This window comes from Chiloscyllium plagiosum, chromosome 35 (assembly GCF_004010195.1).
Source record: "Chiloscyllium plagiosum isolate BGI_BamShark_2017 chromosome 35, ASM401019v2, whole genome shotgun sequence".
In the NCBI taxonomy this organism is placed as follows: Eukaryota; Metazoa; Chordata; class Chondrichthyes; order Orectolobiformes; family Hemiscylliidae; genus Chiloscyllium; species Chiloscyllium plagiosum.
The window spans coordinates 9086623-9107848 of NC_057744.1; the positions used below are offsets into that span (position 1 = coordinate 9086623).

Genomic DNA, 21226 nt, shown 5'->3' on the forward strand with positions numbered 1-21226 from the left:
AAACGTATGTAAATCCTATCTGTCAGAATCCCCACCAACAACTCACCCATCACTGGCGTTAGACTCTCCATCTCTAGTTCCCTAGCTTTTCCTTGCAGCCTTTTTTAAACAGTGGCACATTAGCCACCTGATTTTGCAATATACTGCATTCTTGCCAAAATCATGGCAATTTTGGAAGATTAGAAACTACGTATCCACTATTTCTGCAGTCACTTCATTTCATACGCTATGAGGCCAGCCATCTGATACAGGGTACTTATCACCTTTCAGTCCCATTGGTTTTCCTAGTATAGAGGAACCTCGATTATCTGAAGGACATAGGTGAGGAGTATTTCGTTCGGTTAATCGAATTCCGGATAATCGAATGCCAGATAACATTGTTTAGCCAAGAATCGGGACCTTTTGATCTGGTCGGATAATCTGATATTCGGATAATCTAATGCCAGATAACAGAGGTTCCTCTGTACATTTTTCCTCAGTGATTATGATTGCTTTCGGTTCCTCTTTTGGCCTTTTGATGTTCTAGAAACCTTGTAATGCTTTTTGTGTCTTCTACTGTGAAGATAAATACAAAATACTTGTTCAAAACCTCTGCCATTTCCCATTCTCCACTCTGATTCTTGAAAGGATCAACACTTATTTTACGTATTCTCATTTTATACACTTGGAGACTGTATCACTATCCATTTCTGTACTCATTGCTAGATTTTTTTCTCTCATACCCCAATTTCTCCCACTTTTAATTTGTCATCCTTTGCTGGTTTCTGAATCTGATGGGCTACAACTGATCCTTGCAGCATCATACACACATTTTCTTTCAATTTGTTACCATCCTTAAACTTCCTTAGTTAGTCATGGATGGTGTAGCCTTTGTGTAGCATCTTTATTTCTCATTTCATACCCTTGTAATTACAGGTTTTACTATTTAAGACTGTAGTTCAGACACAAATTTCGCATCCTCAAATTGAATGTTTGCTGTGGTCATTCTTACCAAGAAAATGTTTTATCATTAGGCCTTTAACACATTCTGCCTCACTGCACATTACTAGTTCTAAAATAACCTGTTCTAAGGTTTATTTCAGAAAGCATTGTTCTAAAACATTGGCCTGGTTCGACTCCATATATTCATTGTCCAAGTTACTATAAATTTGGCCTATTTTAACATTTAGAAATATCAATACCATTAAACTAGCACAGATGTCCCCAGATCTTAGGACTCTGAGGAACAAGAGATGGGGAGCAGGTAGACCTAACACCAGAATCAGATACATTTGAGAGGGGAAACAGAAAGAGTGCTAGTCCTTTATCAGCTTCCATATTTCCAGAGTTAACACATTCTGTGTAGCTGTTTCCCTATTTTCTTATGCATTGGACCTTGCCTATCTGGAATAAAAGGGAACTTGACATGATATTGTAGTACAATGTGGATTTCGACAAAAATGTGTGCCTTCATTTGCACATCACATTCACATGAATCTGACAACTGGCAGTTCTTATTAAAACCAAGAGTACACATTTCATTGACATGCATAAGAAAGATCTGGGAGTGGGAAAAGTAGTTTCAGATTTACATAAGTGCTCATGAAGTGCATAATCAATTAGAGATCACAAACAACTAGACAGTACAGCTTTTTTTAAAATATAAAGAAAGAAAAATCAGTGTGAATTCAACTCACACCTCAGCAATTATTCCTTTCATGTCATTAAGGGGAATTGCTAACCAGAGAAGTCACTTTTCCACAGAGTGGGTGAAGAATGTCAACTCAGTAATGGAAAATAAATGTAGTAATAACTTTTAAAGATCTCAAGGAATGTAATTGGTAAGTAGCCAATCAGTGGCTGCTGTTGAGTGACAAGTAGTAGTTGTCTGTGTGACACTTTAAAAACATGCACATTCAATCAGATTAAATACAGCCAATTTAGTTTGTCCCTAAAAATTGTCAGACCTATGATTCAATTTTTTATGATTCATAATTGTGAGGGACTAGAAAAGATTTGCAGATGACTCAGGGATTCAACCACATGTCAAAAGTTAGCATTTTAGCTCTTTCAATGAACATGAGCACCAATGGCTGGGCCAACGTTTATTGTGCATTCTTGATAGCCTTTGACAAGATGGTGATTCACCTTTTAGACATGCTACACTCTGTCTGGTGCAAGTACACCCACAGCATTGTTCAAGAGGATATTCCAGGCTTTTACCCAGTGACAACAAAGGAAATGTGATACAATTCCAAGTCAGGAAAGATGAATGAATTGGATCAGCATCTTGAAGGTGGTGATGAGAACGTTGTCCTTATTCTTCTAGGTAGCATAGGTCACAGCTTTGCAATGTGCTGTCATAGGAAGTGCATCTAAAATGAAGTTGCACAATCAGCAAAACAAACTATTTGCACTGGAAGATGTTAAAGAATTAATATGATTATTCACTTAAAGGATGCAGTTAAGGCACATTGTTGGAGCAGGGTACTGTAAATATTGTTACTCAATTCACAGTCTATATTACATTTAGATTAGATTAGATTACTTAGTGTGGAAACAAGTCCACACTGACCCTCCGAAGAGCAACCCACCCAGACCTCTACATTTACCCCTCACCTAACACTACAGGCAATTTAGTATGGCCAATTCACCTAACCTGCACATTTTTGGACTGTGGGAGGAAACCGGAGCACCCGGAGGAAACCCACGCAGACACGGGGAGAATGTGCAAACTCCACACAGACAGTTGCCTGAGGCGGGAATTGAACCCGGGTCTCTGGCGCTGTGAGGCAACAGTGCTAACTGCTGTGCCACCGTGCCACCCCGTATTAAATGGTCTAAGTTGACTATATGCCTTTAATATGGAAAACACTGATGTCCCACTGTTGATATGCTTCACTGTAATGAAGTGCTTATTTTAATTTAAAATAAGGTTTGAACAAAATTCACATTTTGGAAATTTAGGAGCATTTTGTGAAAACCTCCCCATTGTTGAGTAAGTGACTATACCAAATAATTAAATGCTATTTAAGTACAATACTTTCAACCAAAAAAGTTTTGATGGGCTCAATAATAATTATTAGTAGAAACATGAACAACTTTGCACATTTACTAGGAAATGCACATTTTTGATAATTGCCAGTACGGAATCTCCACTTTTGCTGAACATATTTATTGGATTTCGAGCTCACTCCTCTTTGAATGAGCCTGTTTGCTCCTAATAGTTGTTACCTTCTTCCTTCATTTTCCTTTAAACTTGCAATGGCAGAATGAGATTGTTACAAAAATAGGACTTATTTTTAGATAGATTACAATTTTGGAAATCCACAATACAATACAATAACTCATAACCAAGAAGGTAAGAGATGAATATCAGAGACTGCATTAATACTTAAGTGTTTTGGGACTTCAAGAACACATGTTCAACACATGTATAAATTCATGTTCAACATTTTATAATAGATCCTAGTTATAAAACGGAGTAGCAAAAAATGTATTACATTTTCACAATTAATTGTCCATCTGGATATATTCTATACTGTGACACTTTTATCTACAGCAGAGATCAATATAATTAGGAATTGCACTTGTCCCAAGTTGAAGTATGCATTTTTCATTATACTGCCAGTAAAGTCAGTCACCTCCTGATGCTAATGACTTGGACCAAAATCCTTAGGTATAAAATATGCATATCATCACTGTGACACATTTTGACAGGTTAATTTAAGGTACATCTGCTGTATGAAGGTGTGGTGCAAATGCACCTGAAACTTTGTCAGTCTATTATTCTGCATCCTGCCTTCTTAGTCCAAAAACCTATTGGTCTTGGAAACCCTGATGGAGTCAATAGAGTGCATGCTTTACTCCTGTACTTGATGTTATACTGTAAAATCAGAAAAAAAACAGAAAGGAACTTAGGAAAAACCATTTACATTAATAAGTAACATTTTTCAGATCAAATTACATAGTTTTATTTGTCATGATCCCACTTTCCAACTAAATTACTAGTTGCAAGTGACCCACACAATGTACTAGATCACTGAACCTTTTGTCCAACATAAACAAGAAAAAATACTTTTCAACATTTCCGAAACAGAAATAGCAAAGTATATTAATATACATTCAACATATACTGCGTATTGATTACTACAATACAAAGCAACATTAAAAATGTGTTACAGATGAGAGATGGCACTGCATTTCAGTTCTTTTTTTCCTTAAATTGGCAGTTGACTCTCCCATAAATACAGTGTCATGTAAACAAAGAAAAGATACATACAATAAAAGCTTTCAGTGTTTTCTTGGTACCTTCCCGCTAAACAGCTGAATATCAAGTTTTTGATTTTTTTTCATCAAATAAATGGAACAAAAATGTACAAATGACAGAAGTTGGACAGATTTGTAGTTGAGAAGCAGATAAATGGGTGATGTTTAAATTTTCATCCGGTCTAAAAATTCTCTGTCCAGAGCTACTTTTATTGTTATTTTTTTAAAACCATGATTATTAAAATCACAGTTAAACACTGCTTGACTGGCTTAGTTTGTAGTCTTTCTTTCCACTCGTGCAAATTCCTTTTGAAGTTCTGCTTCTTCTTCTCTTTGAAGCAGCTAAATCTTTCAACTTAAATTTCATTTTCTGATCAATTTTAGAGTTCAGAAAGAATCCCAAAAACCTGGTCTTTGGGCAGGTTCTGGGTGTTTTAATACATATAAAAAAATGACATGACATAGAAACATAATACACAATGTGAAATTTCAAAGGGTTAACATTAACAAATTTCACCTGGCACAAGGAAAGTCGTCACATTACAATGCCATAAAAAGGGAAAAATACTTCAACAAAGGTGCAAGTTACAATTCAAATATAACAAAATCATCCATTTTGACAATTTATTTTTTAACACGGTTCATTTAATTGAGATCTTAAGGTAACATAACAAGATCTATGTGAATGGGAAATAAAATACATAAAATCTAACGTGTCTTTTTAAAATGGCCATATACTTTTTTTGGTAAATGACGCAGAAATTAAGAAGAAAAAGAAAGCACAACAACAAACACTGGAAAAGAAATTTAGGAAAACAAAGCATATTGCACCACTGTTAGGCAAAAATCAAAAATGAAGGAGTACCAGAGGGACAGCAAGCAGTCTTATTGCTCACAGAGTAAATTCCACCTCAGGGCACATGCTGCACTGCTCAGTTACTCTCCCTGGATAAAGTGACATCACAGGGTTTGGAGGGCTCTGTTTCTGCAAGTAAGGCCGGAGGGGGAAGGGGGAGGGGAGAGGGCTTCACAAATGAAGATGCCTGGGATGTCAGGTTGGTGGGGACTCATGGCTGTTTTCATTTTCTCTTTTTGCAATTTTGAAAACTTCAGTCTTCTCTTCTTCTCATGACTGGTACTGGCAGGTGTGGCAAGTAGCGCAACCCCTCAACTGACAGTGAACAAGTCACGATATTGTGCTGGAAAGAAATACAATGAAGTTTTGGCATGTTGCTGCTAGATACTGTCGGCAAAATGGACCTTTCACCTCAAAGCTGAACTCACTCATCTGTAGAAGAATAACAAATATCTGGTCGTTAGTTTGCTGTGCCAATTAAACAAATCACAGTTTAATAACAGTAATTTATCTTAAACAGATAGTTCAGTGAATAGATGAAAGCTACAGAGTGGGGGGCCCCAGGTTCAATCTCTAGTCTATGGAAAGACAGTTAGGGCAAGTTCTAAAGTAGAAGTACTGACTTTTAAGTCGTAGAAAGAAAACCAGTCAGCACTCTTGTTCTCATCATTGTCTGTTGACCATGTAGTATTTTAAAGCTCAAAATTCTCCCAGAACTCAAAAGAAGTTCAACCTGTAACAATCAGGTTTTGATTTTGTTTCAGAATCCTAGCACAGAAATCAAGGTTAATTACAGCATTTATTTTGCTATCCTATCTTAGCTCATCCTAATGGAGACCTGAGGTTAAACTACACACCATCCTGGAATACATGAAAGTTGCCTTCATTGTAAAGAACCACTGGCTGTTCTCATGCTAGACAGACATGACCAATAGTGGGTTTAACCAGAGGGTCATCACACCTCAGATGAACAGCAAGGTTCCGAAGACGGTAGCTCATCCAGTGTGGGAACTGATTGCATGCTGATGACATCACTCTGCATCGCAAATCAGCCATTCAGGAAATAGAGCTAATGGCTCTGTGACACATTGGTTAATAAATTTACCCAATGAACCTTATGGAAACACCGACGTCCTGCTTTTATGTAACTGTGTGTCTTACTAGAAAGCTTCTAGCATAAACAGTTTAATTTCCTTGCCATAAAATTACACAACACATTGGTATTAGTTGATATTTTGCTTCACTTTTATGACTATCTTTTTTTCTTGTAGTAACTGGAGGTGTTCTCATGTATAACTTATGGCTGTAGTCAGACAGAATGAACTGGATTTTGTTACAAATTTTGGGAACTCATTTTTGGGACCAAGTAGTGATCCCGATCCCACACTTGTTGATAGCGCTGCTATCTTCCATATGATGGCTTAATTGAATAATTTCTTGTCATGAGCATTCAATACAAAATATAGTGAAAGGTTTATACTGTCGCTGTGCATCAAGCATTCTCATTAACTTAAAATAAAGAAAAGATAAGTTAAAAAGAGTCCATCATTGGCTGCCTTTGTGCCATGTCTTAGTAGGATGGCAGATACACTCAATGGTACACGTTCAGTCAAGATGGCAGCTCTGAAGAGCTGGCGGCCCTAGTGGGTGAAGTGGGTGCTACTGACGCAGGTCAGGGACTGCAGGGGCACCCCAACACCGAGATGCCCTTCTTGGGTAGCACAGCAGTGCAAACACAATCAAAATCTAGGCTGGACTTGCAGCAATTTGTCTGTCCATCCTGTGTCAAACTGCATTACCTGTTGGAATGCAGAATGGAGATAAATCAGATCCACATCCAAATGTAACACTTCAATTGAAATATGAAGAAGTGCTCCTTTTTTAAGAGAAAATGAAAATTCATCTTTTGATAAAGCTTTAAAATTGATTTTCCAGAATGGAGGCAGCCTACTTGAGATGGTCTGTCAATCTCAAACTATTAGGTTGCAGTTACTTTTTGAGGGTATGAATACTCAAAATCCCCATAAATCATAGAATCCCTACAGTGTGGAAACAGGGCATTTAAGCCAAACAAGTCCAAACTGACCATTCGAAGAGTATCCCAACCAGCCTCATTACCTTACTCTATTACTTTACATCTCCCTTGATTAATGCACCTAACCTAAACATCCCCAAACCCTATGGGTAATTTAGCAGGGCCAATTCACCTAACCTGCACATCTTTGGACTGTGGGAGGAAACCAACACAGCCGGAGGAAACCCATGCAGACACAGAGAGAGTGCGCAAAATTCACACAGACAGTCGCCAGAGGCTGGAATCAAACCTGATCCCTGGTGCGGTGAGGCAGCAGTGCTAACCCTGAGCCACAGTTCTGCCCATAAATGACATATGGAGCCCCTGCCTTGATCATCCTTAGGCTGTGCAGGGAGGCTGTCTACATTGAAGTGGAGGTCTCTGCATATGTTGGCATTTCACCTCCAAAATACTGGCAAGGCTATATGCCTCACTCTTAAGTCTAGTCGGCTATTTACTACCAAAGAACACGCAGTCTATCCAAATTACAACCGCCAACAAAATATCTCACCCCTATCTCCTGCCAACACTACTTTACTGGCTCTCCACTTCCAAGTTTAATTCCGCCTTTACAAAGCCAGAAAACACAGGTTAATGCCTCCTCAACTCATCATTTTATAGGTATAACTTCATTGTACAAAAAACATTATTTTCTCCACATTTTACCTTCATTATAAAAAATGCCACAACAAACTATGAGAAACCAAAAAAAAGTCATTGTGCAGTAAAACTACAAGAATATAAAAAAGGTAAATACACACATTCCCCTTAGAACAGCAGCATTGTAGATCACCTCTGTATCCACTACACTCCAGCTTGCTCCATTCCAAACGCCAGGTCAGGGTGTTTGTAGGTGAGAAGTTTGTTGTCAAATGGTGGATTCAGTTCTTTCAGTATCTCAGTGATGCATTTGGTGGAGTAGCAGGAACTGTTTGAATGTTGTGAACCCTCTCCTGTGTTTGGATCAGCAGAACTCTGTGAACTTTCATCACATTCTGAAAGAGCATTGAAGAATCAAACAAGAAATTTACTATAAATGTTTGCACTCAAGCCTTAATGCTACAGTGTTTTGCACAGCTTAGAGTCAGCCACTGTGAATGCTGCCAAACATGTTTAAAGGAAGAGGGAATTCTTGAATTTTATCAATGTTCTGGCAGCAGCATTTCTTGATTCTGGTTCACATTTAGCTCTATTTGGTTTAGAGTGAAATTGATGAATTCAAATTCTAATTACATTATATGGAATAACAAGATTTTAATTGACATTTTGAAGGCCAAATTCCATAGGTCCATTCATGGTCCAGTGAAAGCCACAAGCTCTATTGTCTTAACAAATGTCTGCTGTAAAGCTTCATCAAAAATTTATCTTATTTATTCAGAAAGGACTGCTTCTTTATATTTCAATGGAAGTATTTTTTTGTGGGCGGCACGGTGGCACAGTTGCCTCACAGCGCCAGAGACCCGGGTTCAATTCCCGACTCAGGCGACTAACTGTGTGGAGTTTGCACATTCTCCCCGTGTCTGCGTGGGTTTCCTCTGGGTGCTCAGATTTCCTCCCACAGTCACAAAGATGTGCAGGTCAGGTGAATTGGCCATGCTAAATTGCCCGTAGTGTTAAGTTAAAAGGGGTAAATGTAGGGGTATGGGTGGGTTGCGCTTCGGCGGGTCAGTGTGGACTTGTTGGGCCGAAGGACCTGTTTCCACACTGTAAGCAATCTAATCTAGAAACAGGCTACCTGATTTTGTTCCTTTTCTGCATTCCATCAGGTTATACATCTTCTGATGTATATGGACATTACTGTCAACACTAGCCAATCTCAGTGATGTATTAACTCCTGCAAGGTATGAAGATGTAGATCAGGTTCTAATATGCTTCTAATATTCCCCTTTCTGTTGAAATACAACTCCCTACCACATTTGAGGAAAGACATGGAACTTGAGGTCACATCTACTATGTGCCATTCATGGGTACTGTACTTTCAACTTGCTTCAATATGAATTTTAGAAATTTCAGTCAGGGTTATTCTTAGCCAGCCATCCCCAGTGATTTGCATCTATGTTGTAAAGCAATATTTTCAAAATTTATTACAAATTAAATGAGAAAATCACATTGAAATTCTCGCCTGTCTTGAATGCAGATTACTTCTAGGCCAATGATGGAAGCAGTCATGCAAGGTACCTGAGACTTTTTGGTTCATTCAGAGCTTTCCATTTTATTGACCATGTAACACATAGCCTTTTAAGCTACTTTGATCGCCAACACTATGCGGCTGCTTGTAGCTACTTCTGCTAGTAGATCTGCTGTCATGGTATGCTACGCTTATCAGTGTTGTGTCAGTCTCACATATTCACTGAAGCTCAAACTAATTGTTTAATAAAAACAACATAGGACACAGAAAGGTAACAGTTCCAAACAGGTCTCATAATATTGCTGGTTATTTGATAAATGTAACCTGAAATCTTATTAGTCATGCAAGATGATGGACTATAGGAAACATTTTTTTTTCACAGGTTGATTAATCAAAGTTTTATTTTCTTATCTACAGTTTTGCTGAGGCATGTTACAAACAATGAAAATTCAATATGCCTAATTAAGTCACGGAGCATGATTAATCTCTCTGATAAGATTGTCATCATGAAAATGCACTTAGTGGAAATGAAACTTCTCCTGGTGATCCCTCAGAGTGTGGAGAAGTCTGCCAGAGAGTCCCAGATGAAGTAGAGGGTGAGAAAGCGAATAGAAGTGGAAGACAAAGAAAGACAGAGAGAGGTTTTAAGAGATGGGGATGAAGACAGTGAAAGGTAAAGAAGGTGGAAAAGGCAAAGTAAAAAGCTAAGCAAGAAACAGCAGTTAAAAAATCCAAAATCCACACTGGCAGACAGTCATTAGTCAGCCTGATGGTCAGTCTGTGGTCACTGAGGGAATATCACTCCTCTTGAACTTTCTCCTTGCTCTCAGGTCTTCAGCCTTTATCATCCGCCTTGCTTCAAAGGCAGTTAACTTCAGTGAAACAGGGCTCACCATCCTGGATGGTCGAGAGCACTCTTTTCCCAACTATTGAGGTCAAGGTCAATCTTCTCTAAGTAGGTTTTCAGGGTATTTTTGAAATCTCAGCTGCTGACCATCCTGTGATTTTTGACCAGTCATAAATCAGAAGTTCAGACTGCACTCAAAATATGACTACCACCATTCTCTACAACTGACAGGAATCTGATTCTTTTCCTATCAGAATTGATGTCAAACAAATATGTGACCCTTTCCTCCAACTTCTTCGTGGTTCTATCCCTTACACAAACCTCCTCAAAATCAAGTTTTGAAGAAGAATTATATTGGACTTGAAATATTAATTCTGTTTCTCTCTCTACAGATGTTTCCAGATCTGCTGAGTTACTCCAGAACTTTCTGTCCATATTACAAGCGATAATTTCTCTTATACATTAAGGTTTACGTTATAAGAGCAGGGAGGTTATGTTAGAATTTCATAAAACACTAATAAGACTATGGCTAGAGTACCACACAAAGTTCAGATCACTGCATCACAGAAGGATATATCCACACAAGAGTGGCAACAGGAACGTCTCAGAAGGATGCTGACAAGAATAGAGAATTTTAGCAAAGAGAAAAGATTGGATATGCTGGTTTTATTTTCTTTGCAATGAAGGAGCATGACGGAAGATTTAATTGAGGTGTATAAAATTTTGAAGGGACTATACAGATGGAGATTAACAGAGAGGTTAACAAGGAGAAAGTGAGGCCTGCAGATGCTGGAGATCAGAGTCAAGAATGTAGTGCTGGAAAAGCACAGCAGGTCAGGCTGCATCCAAGGAGCAGGAGAATCGACGTTTCGGGCATAAGCCCTTCATCAGAAAAGTTACCAATCAGGTGGCATAGATTTGATTCAGTTGAGAGGTTAGCTGCAAAACAAATATTTGCCGAAAGGATAGTGAGGATGTAAAACTGCCAAGAAGTGTGGAAAAGGCAGATACCCTCATCTAATGTCATTTTACGATGATAAGTTTTTGAAAAGCTATAACCTACAGGGTTATGGACCATGAGCTAAAAGATATTAGACTGGGTAGTTCTTTCTCAAGCAGCAGGCATTTAATAGGTCAAAAAGTCTTCTTTTGAGGAATAAGCTATTCCATTTTGCTGTCTCATCAATTAAACCTAATTTCACTCCAAATATTTTGTTGAACCAAAGCATAACTTCTCAGCTAATGAATTAAAAGGCAATTAATAAATGGCAACTGAATTGACACAAAAATCTTTTATATAACTTGTAGAGCTGAATGATGATACTGGACTTCATTACACACCTTTCTCTATAAACCACTTCTAATTAGTGAGCACAGATTGTAATCAGATAGAACGTAATCAACATTATCACAGGTAATCATATTTCAAATATCAGCCTTCTGCAAAAGCAATGTGTATACATTACAACAAATGTTTATGACCTTTATTGAAAGGACAAAACAAAATAGTTATCAATGCACACTGATGAACTCAAACAAAACACATATCTGAGTTACTGCAGCTAAAATGCAGTGTTGGCTTATTTGTGTTTCAATATGTTAAGTATTTAGCTTGTGGTTAAGATTATTAGAACACAAGAAATACTCACCATCATTCCCTCCTGTCTGTAGCTGTTGGCTCCCCGTAAGTGATGAATGGCTAAGGACAACATCTGACATACGGGCAGAGCTAAGCACCTTTCCAGCTAATAAACTCATCCCTGAGGGCTCTGCCTGATCCTTCAAATGAAAAGATAATCAAAGTTAAATCTGTCAATAAATGTAGACTGGAACTATCATAATAAGTAATAAGTAGCACAATCTGTACTTTATCCCTTCAAATAAATTGGATAAAATTCTCCTTTTCTGTACCTTTTTGAAAATAGAAAATATTGGTAATTTTACAGGGAAAAGCTTGGCAATCGCTTTTGCCCCAGATGAAAGCTTAACAAATTATCCAGTTCAGGTCCCTGACCATTACCACTGATCATATAACAAAGACACAAAAACCTCACAAAACAACATCATAATCATCTTTCACACGTAACTATTTCTAAACATCGGCTTGCTATTTCAACTGACTCTTTAGCTAGATTTATACATTTCTGAAATTTCTTAATGGTGTGCCTCACATTGAGTGATCTCAAAGCAAGGACACAAGTTAGTGGGACAACATAGTGGATGTGAGGCAGATTGGTAGGATTAGGGGTGAAGGCACAGTTGATAACAAGGGTTTTAGAGAATTCTTTTGGCTCTGTGTGTTCATAAGGTCTGATATTCATATGGTCTGATATTCACATATCAGAGACTTTCATCAATTTTGTTAATCATAATTTTGCTGACTATCCAGATAAAAATAATTACTGTTGAACTTTGCTAGACCAAGCATGTAAAGAATTCTGCATAACTGAAGCCTACTTAATTTTTCTAATATTCACTAAATGTCATGCTATTTTTGGTACATAATCTTAAATATTAAATAATTAAACACTAAACTTGAAACAAAATGCACCATATTGTTTACAGTGTAAATCAGAGGTAATAATCAGACATATAACAGTTAAATTAAAAAGAGAATAAAAATAGTTTGTACATACATAAGCATCATCACTTGTCTGAATGGTGTGATGTCGCTGGAGGGTTCTAGTTGACTGTCTCGTTGTGTAACCAACTCCATTGTGATCATTTACCTCCATGGGCTGCATGGGAGCTCTTCTTCCATCCATTCGATCACCAGACATAGATTCTGAAATAAGGCAAGATTTTGACCTTTTACGTTTCTGGGTAGCAGAGATCTGGGCTTTTAATTATTTCTACTTCTCTATTTTCAATCACTTTAGATATGTTCACAGCAGCCTTCCTGAATCTTTGAACCTTTAAATTAACATGATTCTGTCTAAAAGGAGAAAACAGGAACTTGTCTGGGTAAACATTACATGAGAGATCTTCAGTCATATGGTATATAAAGTCTTTCATTTCAGTTCTTTAATGGAGGAAGGTGTAGAGATTTGGTGATATAGCATAGATATCAAGGAAAATGCAAGATTAAGGCATTCCAAGTTCAGACAGAAAGAGTAAAAGGGTGAGAATCAGAGATATTTAGATGTGGAATGAATTACATTTAAAGAATGAGAAAAAAACATACTAACACACAGGGCAATACATAATGTTCTTCCGTGGTAGAATAGGATTTTGCCTTGCTAGATTTGGTCAATTATTTCCTAAAATAGCATGCAAATGTTGACATGTCATTCATTATTGCTTTACCAGCTGCTTGGTGTCTATTCAACATGGGGGCTGCTCAAAATATCAACTCCCTTTCTTCACCCACCTTCTCCCCCTCCATTGGTGCCTTTAGATACATAATACCTTTCAATAACGATTTAGTATTTTCCTCTTGATTGCTCCAATAGTGATCAATGTGCTCTTTATCACAGTGAAGTCTTAATTTCTCACCAAATCTCTCTGGCAGAAGCCGAGATGCACCAATATGGCAGGAAATCAGGATGAATCAAGATTTTAATTGAAAAAAAATCACACATCCCAGTGACTATTATACAATAAATGTGGTACAGCAATGACTTGAAACAGTGTAATAAGTCAACTGCAATCAAAAAAATGACTTAGCAACTGTTTAAATGTTAAGCTGCATCTTTTTTCCTGGATACAGCAGGAAATAGTCTAAGACTGCACTCACAGTGAGTTCTTGTACATGGAATAGACCAACAGATACACAGACTGAAACAGGAACAAACATCTTATGAAGCTATAATGCCCTTCTCAAGGACGTAACTGATTGCACACAGTGCTGTGTGCTATCAGGAACAGGCTTTTTTGGCGTGTAATCTGCCAGATCCAGTGGCATTGGCTGTATCTCTTAGTAATTTTGATAAGTATTTATATTATTTTCCTTTTCTGAGAAAACCACTGCTATACCATTAAGATGATTTTCATATTACGCAACAGAATCTTTAATGTGCAGGTTATGCATTCACATTGACATCTAAGACAAAGATAAACTGAAGGTGCTCGCTCTTCTTTCAAACTGCCTAACCGCAGTCTTTAAAACGTTCTATTAACTGCAACACTTCACGGGAATGCTGTCATTAGCTTACTGGCAGTTCCGAAGGCCACTGGAAATGTTTCAAGTCAGGAGCTTGTCTGAGCTGATCTAGTAACACAACTTTGAAAATTGTTAATTCATAATCAACAGTCTATAGACTGTGGTCCACAGACCAGCCTGCTGGTTATAACAATCTTGGCTTTCCTATAACAGAAAGAACAACAGTACACAATGATCAGACTGCTGCGCTGAGAAGAAGTAAATTGGAATTTGCCCACCTTGTTCAACTGCAAAGTGGAATTCTTCTTGTTAACAAATAACATAATGGCTCTGTTAATAGTTAAGAAATCTAAAACCTGACTATCACCAAACACAGGCAAATGGGACAAAGTTCAATTTAGGAAACGAGGTTAGCATGGACGAGTTGGGCTGAAGAGTGTGTTTCTGTGCTGCATCACTCTATGTTCCATTTAAGTGAACAAAAAAATAGTGAAATGTTCTCTTAAAAAGAATCATCAACTTAAATAAAAGCAAACTATATTAAATTCAACAACCTTGCAGGATATTTGGGTGGTGGTTTGAATTACATTTAGCATTTTTAATTTGTACATGCTGAGATTTTTTTATTTATTGTCAGAAAGGCAAAAGTATGACACAAAGAGAGTTTTGAATATTTTAGTGGATGTTGCTGGCTAAAAGATAAGAAAGGAAGGTTGGTGGGAGGGACAACTTGGCAGTCGGCCACTTAAAGGCACTCATTATTTATGATGTGGAGGTGTCGGCGTTAAGACTGGGTGGATAAAGTTAAAAATCACACAACACCAAGTTATGGTCCAATTAGTTTATTTGGAGGTATGCTCAGGGTTGCATAGCTATTTAGCATGTGAGAGTCTTATGCATGATCGGAATTAACCAGACAAATTGCTCCATCAAGTGAGAACGGCCATCCACAGAATTGAGAAAGAGCTATCATATGCTAAACAGTTAAGCGACGCCAAGCATACTTCCACATAAACCTGTTGGACTATAACCTGGTGTTGTGTGATTTTTAACCTCATTATGTTCATTTGTCAATTGTACAAAATGGAGTCAGTAATCAACTGCATAAAATAAATCACCAGTAGAAGGTTTACAACAGGTTATCGGCTTTTCTAGGAGATAATGCACAGGATAGATGAACAACTTAAAAGTTGGGCAAAACTAAATGAAAAAGAAGAAAACTTTTTGATAATGATCATTCTTTCTTCTTTCCCTGTTGTTTGTAAGATTGCAGGAAGGATAAGCACATGAACTTAGATGGTCCCCACATCTAATTTCAGACGTCTTGCCACTAACTCATAACACAGTAATGAGCTTTCAGTTCTGAATGACCTGAAACATTATGACTTTGTCTTTCTCTCGGGAGATTGCCAGACTTAGAGTCATAGAGTCCAAGTAGTCCATGCAGAACATAATCGCAAACTAAACTAGTCTCACCTGTTTGCTCCTGGCCCATATTCCTTCAAACCTTTCCTATTCATGTACTTATCCAAATGTCTTTTAAATGTTGTAATTGTACCCATAGGCATCACTTCCTCAGGAAGTTCATTCCAAATGCAAACCACTCCCTGTGTAAAGAATTTGGTCGTGTCTTTTTAAAATCTTTCTCATCTTACCTTAAAACTGTGCCCCCTAGTCTTGAAATATCAACCATTCTTGATTCTACTTAAGAGAATCCATGTTACACTCCATATGCTCTTTGCCAGATCTTTTAATTACCTCACCATACTTAATCTCTCCTTCTTCCTGTGATCTGAAGTCTTCTTAAAACACAAGTACCATACAGGAAATGAACCACATTTATCAGATTTATCTGTTTTCCAATGTTTTGCAATGTTGGCATTCCTTGCACTGATGTTTATTCCTTTCCATATCCCATTTAATTAAAATGTTTAATTCAATCATAAGGAATCTAGTTTTACCCAAGGCATTGCTGTCCATTCTTCCAATACTGTTTAAGAAGGGCGGTATGACGAGCCAGGGAACTATAGACCGGTGAGCCTGACCACGGTGGTGGGCAAGTTATTGGAGGGAATCCTGAGGGACAGGATGTGCATGTATTTGGAAAGGCAAGGACTGATTCTGGATAGTCAACATGGTTTCGTGTGTAGGAAATCATGTCTCACAAACTTGATTGAGTTTTTTGAAGAAGTAACAAAGAGGGTGGTGGTGGAGGGTTGTTTCTCAGACTAGAGGCCTGTGACCTGTTTCCATGCTGTACATCTCTATGACTATGACTCTGATATAAAATGTAGTACAAGTCACACATAAAGATGCTCTGAACAATCCTTTACAACCTGCCTTTTACATTGATGGGCCTTCAGTTAATAGATTTAAAAAAACCTCAATTTACAGCTTTGATTCCTACCACACTGATTTACATGTTTTAATAAACCAAAAAAAATGGAAACCTGGAGTAATTAGCAAAGCCTCAGCTGATTCATCACTGCCGACTGAATCCCAAATGCAGATTGTACTGTTTCAATAACCACTTGGACCTTATTTATAACAAAATGCAAAATTAATTTTAGTTAAATAACTGCTGTGGTATGGTTTTGTACTGGCAAATTCCAAATTTTAATCCTGATAAAGGTACGAAAAAAACATTGTTGCTGTTAATGCAAGGTAACTGAGAAATTGTCTCAAGCTTATTACTGGGTAGGTAGGCAGAAGCAATTCCTGTTTGTAAAAGTATCAAGAGCAAGAGTGCATAGATTTAAAATGACGTGCAAAAAGGCAAAGTAATGTGAGAAAATAAACTCTCTCATATAGTGAATAGTTTAGGCATGGGGTATACTGCCTGGAAATTTGGAGCAGGCTGGTTCAATTCAGGCATTCAACAGGGCATTGGATAATTATTTAGAGTGAAATAGTGCACAAGGATATGGAGGAAAAGCAGGAGATTGGTATTGGGTAATGATTTAGTGAATTATTTAATAGCTTGAGCTGGTATAATGAGCCAAATGCCCTCCTTTTGTACCGTGACTATTCTGTGATTCTTTGATACCTCACTACTTGGTATACATTTTATACACCACATAAAATTGGTAATGAACACAGGTATATCTATTTCATCATTATGTAACTTGGTAGGATTGTGTGCCATGATTTATAATGAGCATACCTAACCTACATATCTGCTGAGGGGAATTCTAACAGCTAGTGGCCAGAAACAGGCAGGGTAGTGAGCAAAATGGAATGGGAGAGTGACCCCTAACCAACTTAATGTGAATGACTACAATTTTAAATTGCAGATGCCAAACAAATTCAGCAGGGGCCAGCATGTTTTGATTAAGTATACAGATTGCGTCCTAATGACGTAATCAGAATCTAACCGCAATCTTAAACCAGGACTGCAATGATAAAGCCCTGATGGCTTCCTTGGCAGACCAAACCCAATAGAAAGAGAGTACAAAGGTTAGAACATACTAAAAAGCAAGGAGATGTTATATAACATTCGGGGGTTTTAATCAAGGCTAGGAGGATTCTCTTATAGAACCCACCATGAAACCTTCCTTTCCCCTTGGTCTTTTCTCCCTTTTCTCCAATTGCAATTCCTTTCAGGATTCCCTATTTATCATTCTATGAGATTTCTGGCTCACGTCACTCAAAATCTAGTCACTGCCTAGCGTAGTGACTATGATTCTGACCAGAGAGTGGGAGGCTAATCTCCAATCTAGAAATGGGATGAGCAAGCTGATTTCATGATGCCGTGTGATCCCTCCCCCCTCCCTGCAAAACAGTAAAATTTCTCTCATTGTTTGTGGATAGTGCGCATGTCAATGAAAGCTGAATTCATTTGTGTTTTGATTTTAATAGTTAACAGAGAAAGTGCATGTTAAGGTAAAATTACATCAACATTCATGCTATATCTAATGCAACAGGTAGATGCCATGTAACAAAGCTAACTTTTTAAAATGTGTGAGAGATCTCGGGTATTAAGCATTTATTCCACACCAGTAATATACAATATTGGCCTTTTACAACCTTAGGACATCCCAAAATACTTTATTAGCCATTAAGTACTTTATGGGTGTGTAGCTACTTATGTAATGTAGAAAACACCACTGCAAGCTCTTACAGACAGCAATGTGATAGTTGACTTGATCATCTACTTCTCCTTAAGTTTCTTGGTTTAGGGATAAATATTGGTCAGGTGACTTAGGATAACTCCCTGTTCTTTGTCAAAATAATGCCATGTGATTGCACTCATGAACTGAGCATATAGTGGCTTGGTATGCTATCTCATCTAAAAGACATCATCTAAGAAAATGTTGCACTTCCTCGGTATTGTACTGGTGTATCATCCCATTAATGTTTTACTGAAAATCCTATCAAATTTTGAAAAATACATTTCCCTGTCAGTGATAAATCAACATTTAAATGAATTCTGTGAAATCAGCAGGTAATCACAAATATACAGTTGGAGCAGATCCACACAGATTCAGCTTATGAGCAAGTCTATATTGGAGGTCCTATCAGAAAATGTTGCTAATTCATTACGAGTAGACAACAATCCAAGTTTGTAGTTTTTCCAAGTTTAATGAAACAAAGTGTTTGGTAATTAAAAGTCTATTATGCAAACTAAGGCTATCTAAGCACAAATATATTTTCTTACCTCTGCTTGGCACTTTGCTTCTGGCAAAGCCAGGGCCTGGCTGATGACTGTAAGGCTGTGTCATCTCATGCACATGATTCATATTTATTAGTAGTGTCTCTGCATCCCTACATCTAATAGCATTAAGCAGTACTGGATTCTCTTGGCAGGCTTTGGTGGATGTGTCAGTGCAGTCTGTATTGTCCTGATACCCCTCCCTATTCCCTTCGCTTACACAGTCCTCTTCCATACTCTCCGAATGCATCAACGGAGGATGGTGTACAAAACTGTGTCCTTGGGATGATGAAGGGGGTTGTGGAATATGCTCTTGGCCTCTGACCTGTAATAAACGATGGTGCTGATGATACGTTTCTGTACTTTGATAAGGCATATTTAATGCTTGGTGATCTGATAAAGTCTGTTGCTGCCCACATAGGTTGGCAGTCATGCTCCCAGCATCTGCCACCCCTTGGTTCATGTGCCTCAGCAAGTCATATTCCTGCTGCTGCTGTTGTTGTTGCTGCCGCTGGTGATGTTTTAAGAAATGTGCCGTCTCGATATGAGGTAAGCGCAGATCCTGTTGCCCTGTCAATGAATGCCTGGGTGACAGTAAACCTTGGATCATATGGCCATACTGCTGTGAAACTTGTTGGTGTCTTGTGTAATCAGATGGCGTTGGAGAAAGCAATGCCTGATGTAGTGATGAAGCTGTGAGATCCTGCTGCTGCTGCTCATGCTGCAGGAGAGCTTTACCAGCCATATTGTTATAGTTTAAAAGTGGGTCCATCTGTGCAATTTTCATGGGTTGGGAAAACGCTGCTGCTTGGTTGAAGTTGTTGGTTCCACACCGAAACTGCTCCTGGAAAAGATGAGGGTGCAAGTGCGGCTGATCGTAACTCAAAGGTGAGAATCGACTGATAGGTCGACTGAAAATAAACAGAAATCAGTTTAAGACAATTGATGACATTATGAATTGGCCGAGAGTCACATATTAATCAGATAGTATAGTAATGTCGGCTTCTAGTCAGTACTTATTTATTACATTTGTGAACACAGTTAATACAGTTTTCATGGGCCATAACTTGCCATATTTAGCTGCAGCACTGCTGCTCATGGGTCTCCCTTGTCCTCACTGATGTGGAGGATCATTAGCTGCCATTTCAGCCACCTCCAGTGGGATGCCATCACCAGACTCATATGCCCCACCGCTCCCTTGTCAGGCTTTTGCAAGGACCAATCCATCCAGGACATCCTGGTCCACTCCCCCTTCACTCCCAACATCCCCCTACAGTTCCAAGGGACCTTCCCCTGCAACCGCAGAAGGTATTACACCTGCCCATTTACTTGCTCCCTCTCCAAACACATGTACCAGGTGAAGCAGCACTTCACTCAATCTAGTCAACTGCATTCGCTGCTCACGTGGTTTCCTCTACTTTGGGGAAATGTAGACTGGGTGACTGCTTCACAGAATACCTATGTTCTGTCCACAAAAAAGACGATGAACTTCCTGTTTCCTGTCACTTCCTGTCCCACACCACCCTGTTCCCTGGCCAACATCTCTATCTCAGGGTTGCTGCAGTGCTCCAGTGAAGCTCTGCGAGCTAGAAGCACAGCATCTCATTTTCCATTTGGGAACTCTACAGCCTTCTGGACTGAATATCGAGTTCAACAATTTTAGGACTAGAGCACCTTCCCCAGCTTTCCCCCACCACTACACATCAAGTCACGTTATCACACGGTCTGATTATGGTTTTATGCCCGAAATGTCAATTCTTCTGCTTCTTGGATGCTGCCTGACCTGCTGTGCATTTTCCAGCACCACACTCTCAACTCGTTATCACACGGTCACACGGCTGGTACACACATCCCATTGTTAGCCACTAATAATCCCCAATAACAACTATTCATTTTCCTCGACTGACTGTCATCCACTTCTTTGTCTGTCCAATTGTTTATCTCTCTCTTTGGGCTCTAAGCCCTCCTCCCACCCTATCTTCTGCATCAAAAACACCTTTTTCCTAGCTACCATCAGTTCTGAAGAATGGTCACTAGAGCCAAAACATTAACTCTGATTTCTCTCCACAGATGCTGGCAGATCTACTGAGTTTTTCTCGTAATTTCTATTTTTTCTTTCGAACTTCCAGCAGTTCTTCAGGTTTTTTTTATTATACTGGGGATGTAGATTCAAATGCAGTTGATTCTGAAATGGGCTCTGAAATTGTCAAACAAGCCACTCATTTCTGTCTGACATTTGTTGCTATAAAGTCAAAAGAAAGGGATGATATTGGATGAAATTGGCATTTCCATAGACACCAGAATTGTGATGTGAACATAG

At 38.5% G+C, this 21226-nt stretch overlaps 1 protein-coding gene across 6 annotated transcripts in view; it reads right to left on the reverse strand.

Annotated features, from left to right (window-relative positions):
- Positions 1-3896: 3896 nt before the first annotated feature.
- sik3 (SIK family kinase 3) overlaps positions 3897-21226 on the reverse strand; it is a 300542-nt gene continuing 283212 nt past the window's right edge. For 3 of the 6 annotated variants that reach the window (XM_043676612.1, XM_043676614.1, XM_043676610.1), the window contains 6 exons: positions 18913-19817; positions 12790-12938; positions 11803-11932; positions 8914-9012; positions 7940-8173; positions 3897-5536 (listed from right to left, as the gene is read on the reverse strand). In XM_043676612.1, the coding sequence (XP_043532547.1) occupies positions 7983-8173; positions 8914-9012; positions 11803-11932; positions 12790-12938; positions 18913-19817 (1474 nt within the window). In that variant the 3' untranslated portion in view covers positions 3897-5536; positions 7940-7982. The remainder of the gene's footprint in view (positions 5537-7939; positions 8174-8913; positions 9013-11802; positions 11933-12789; positions 12939-18912; positions 19818-21226) is intronic. The other 3 variants (XM_043676615.1, XM_043676613.1, XM_043676611.1) reach the window with 2 other exon arrangements.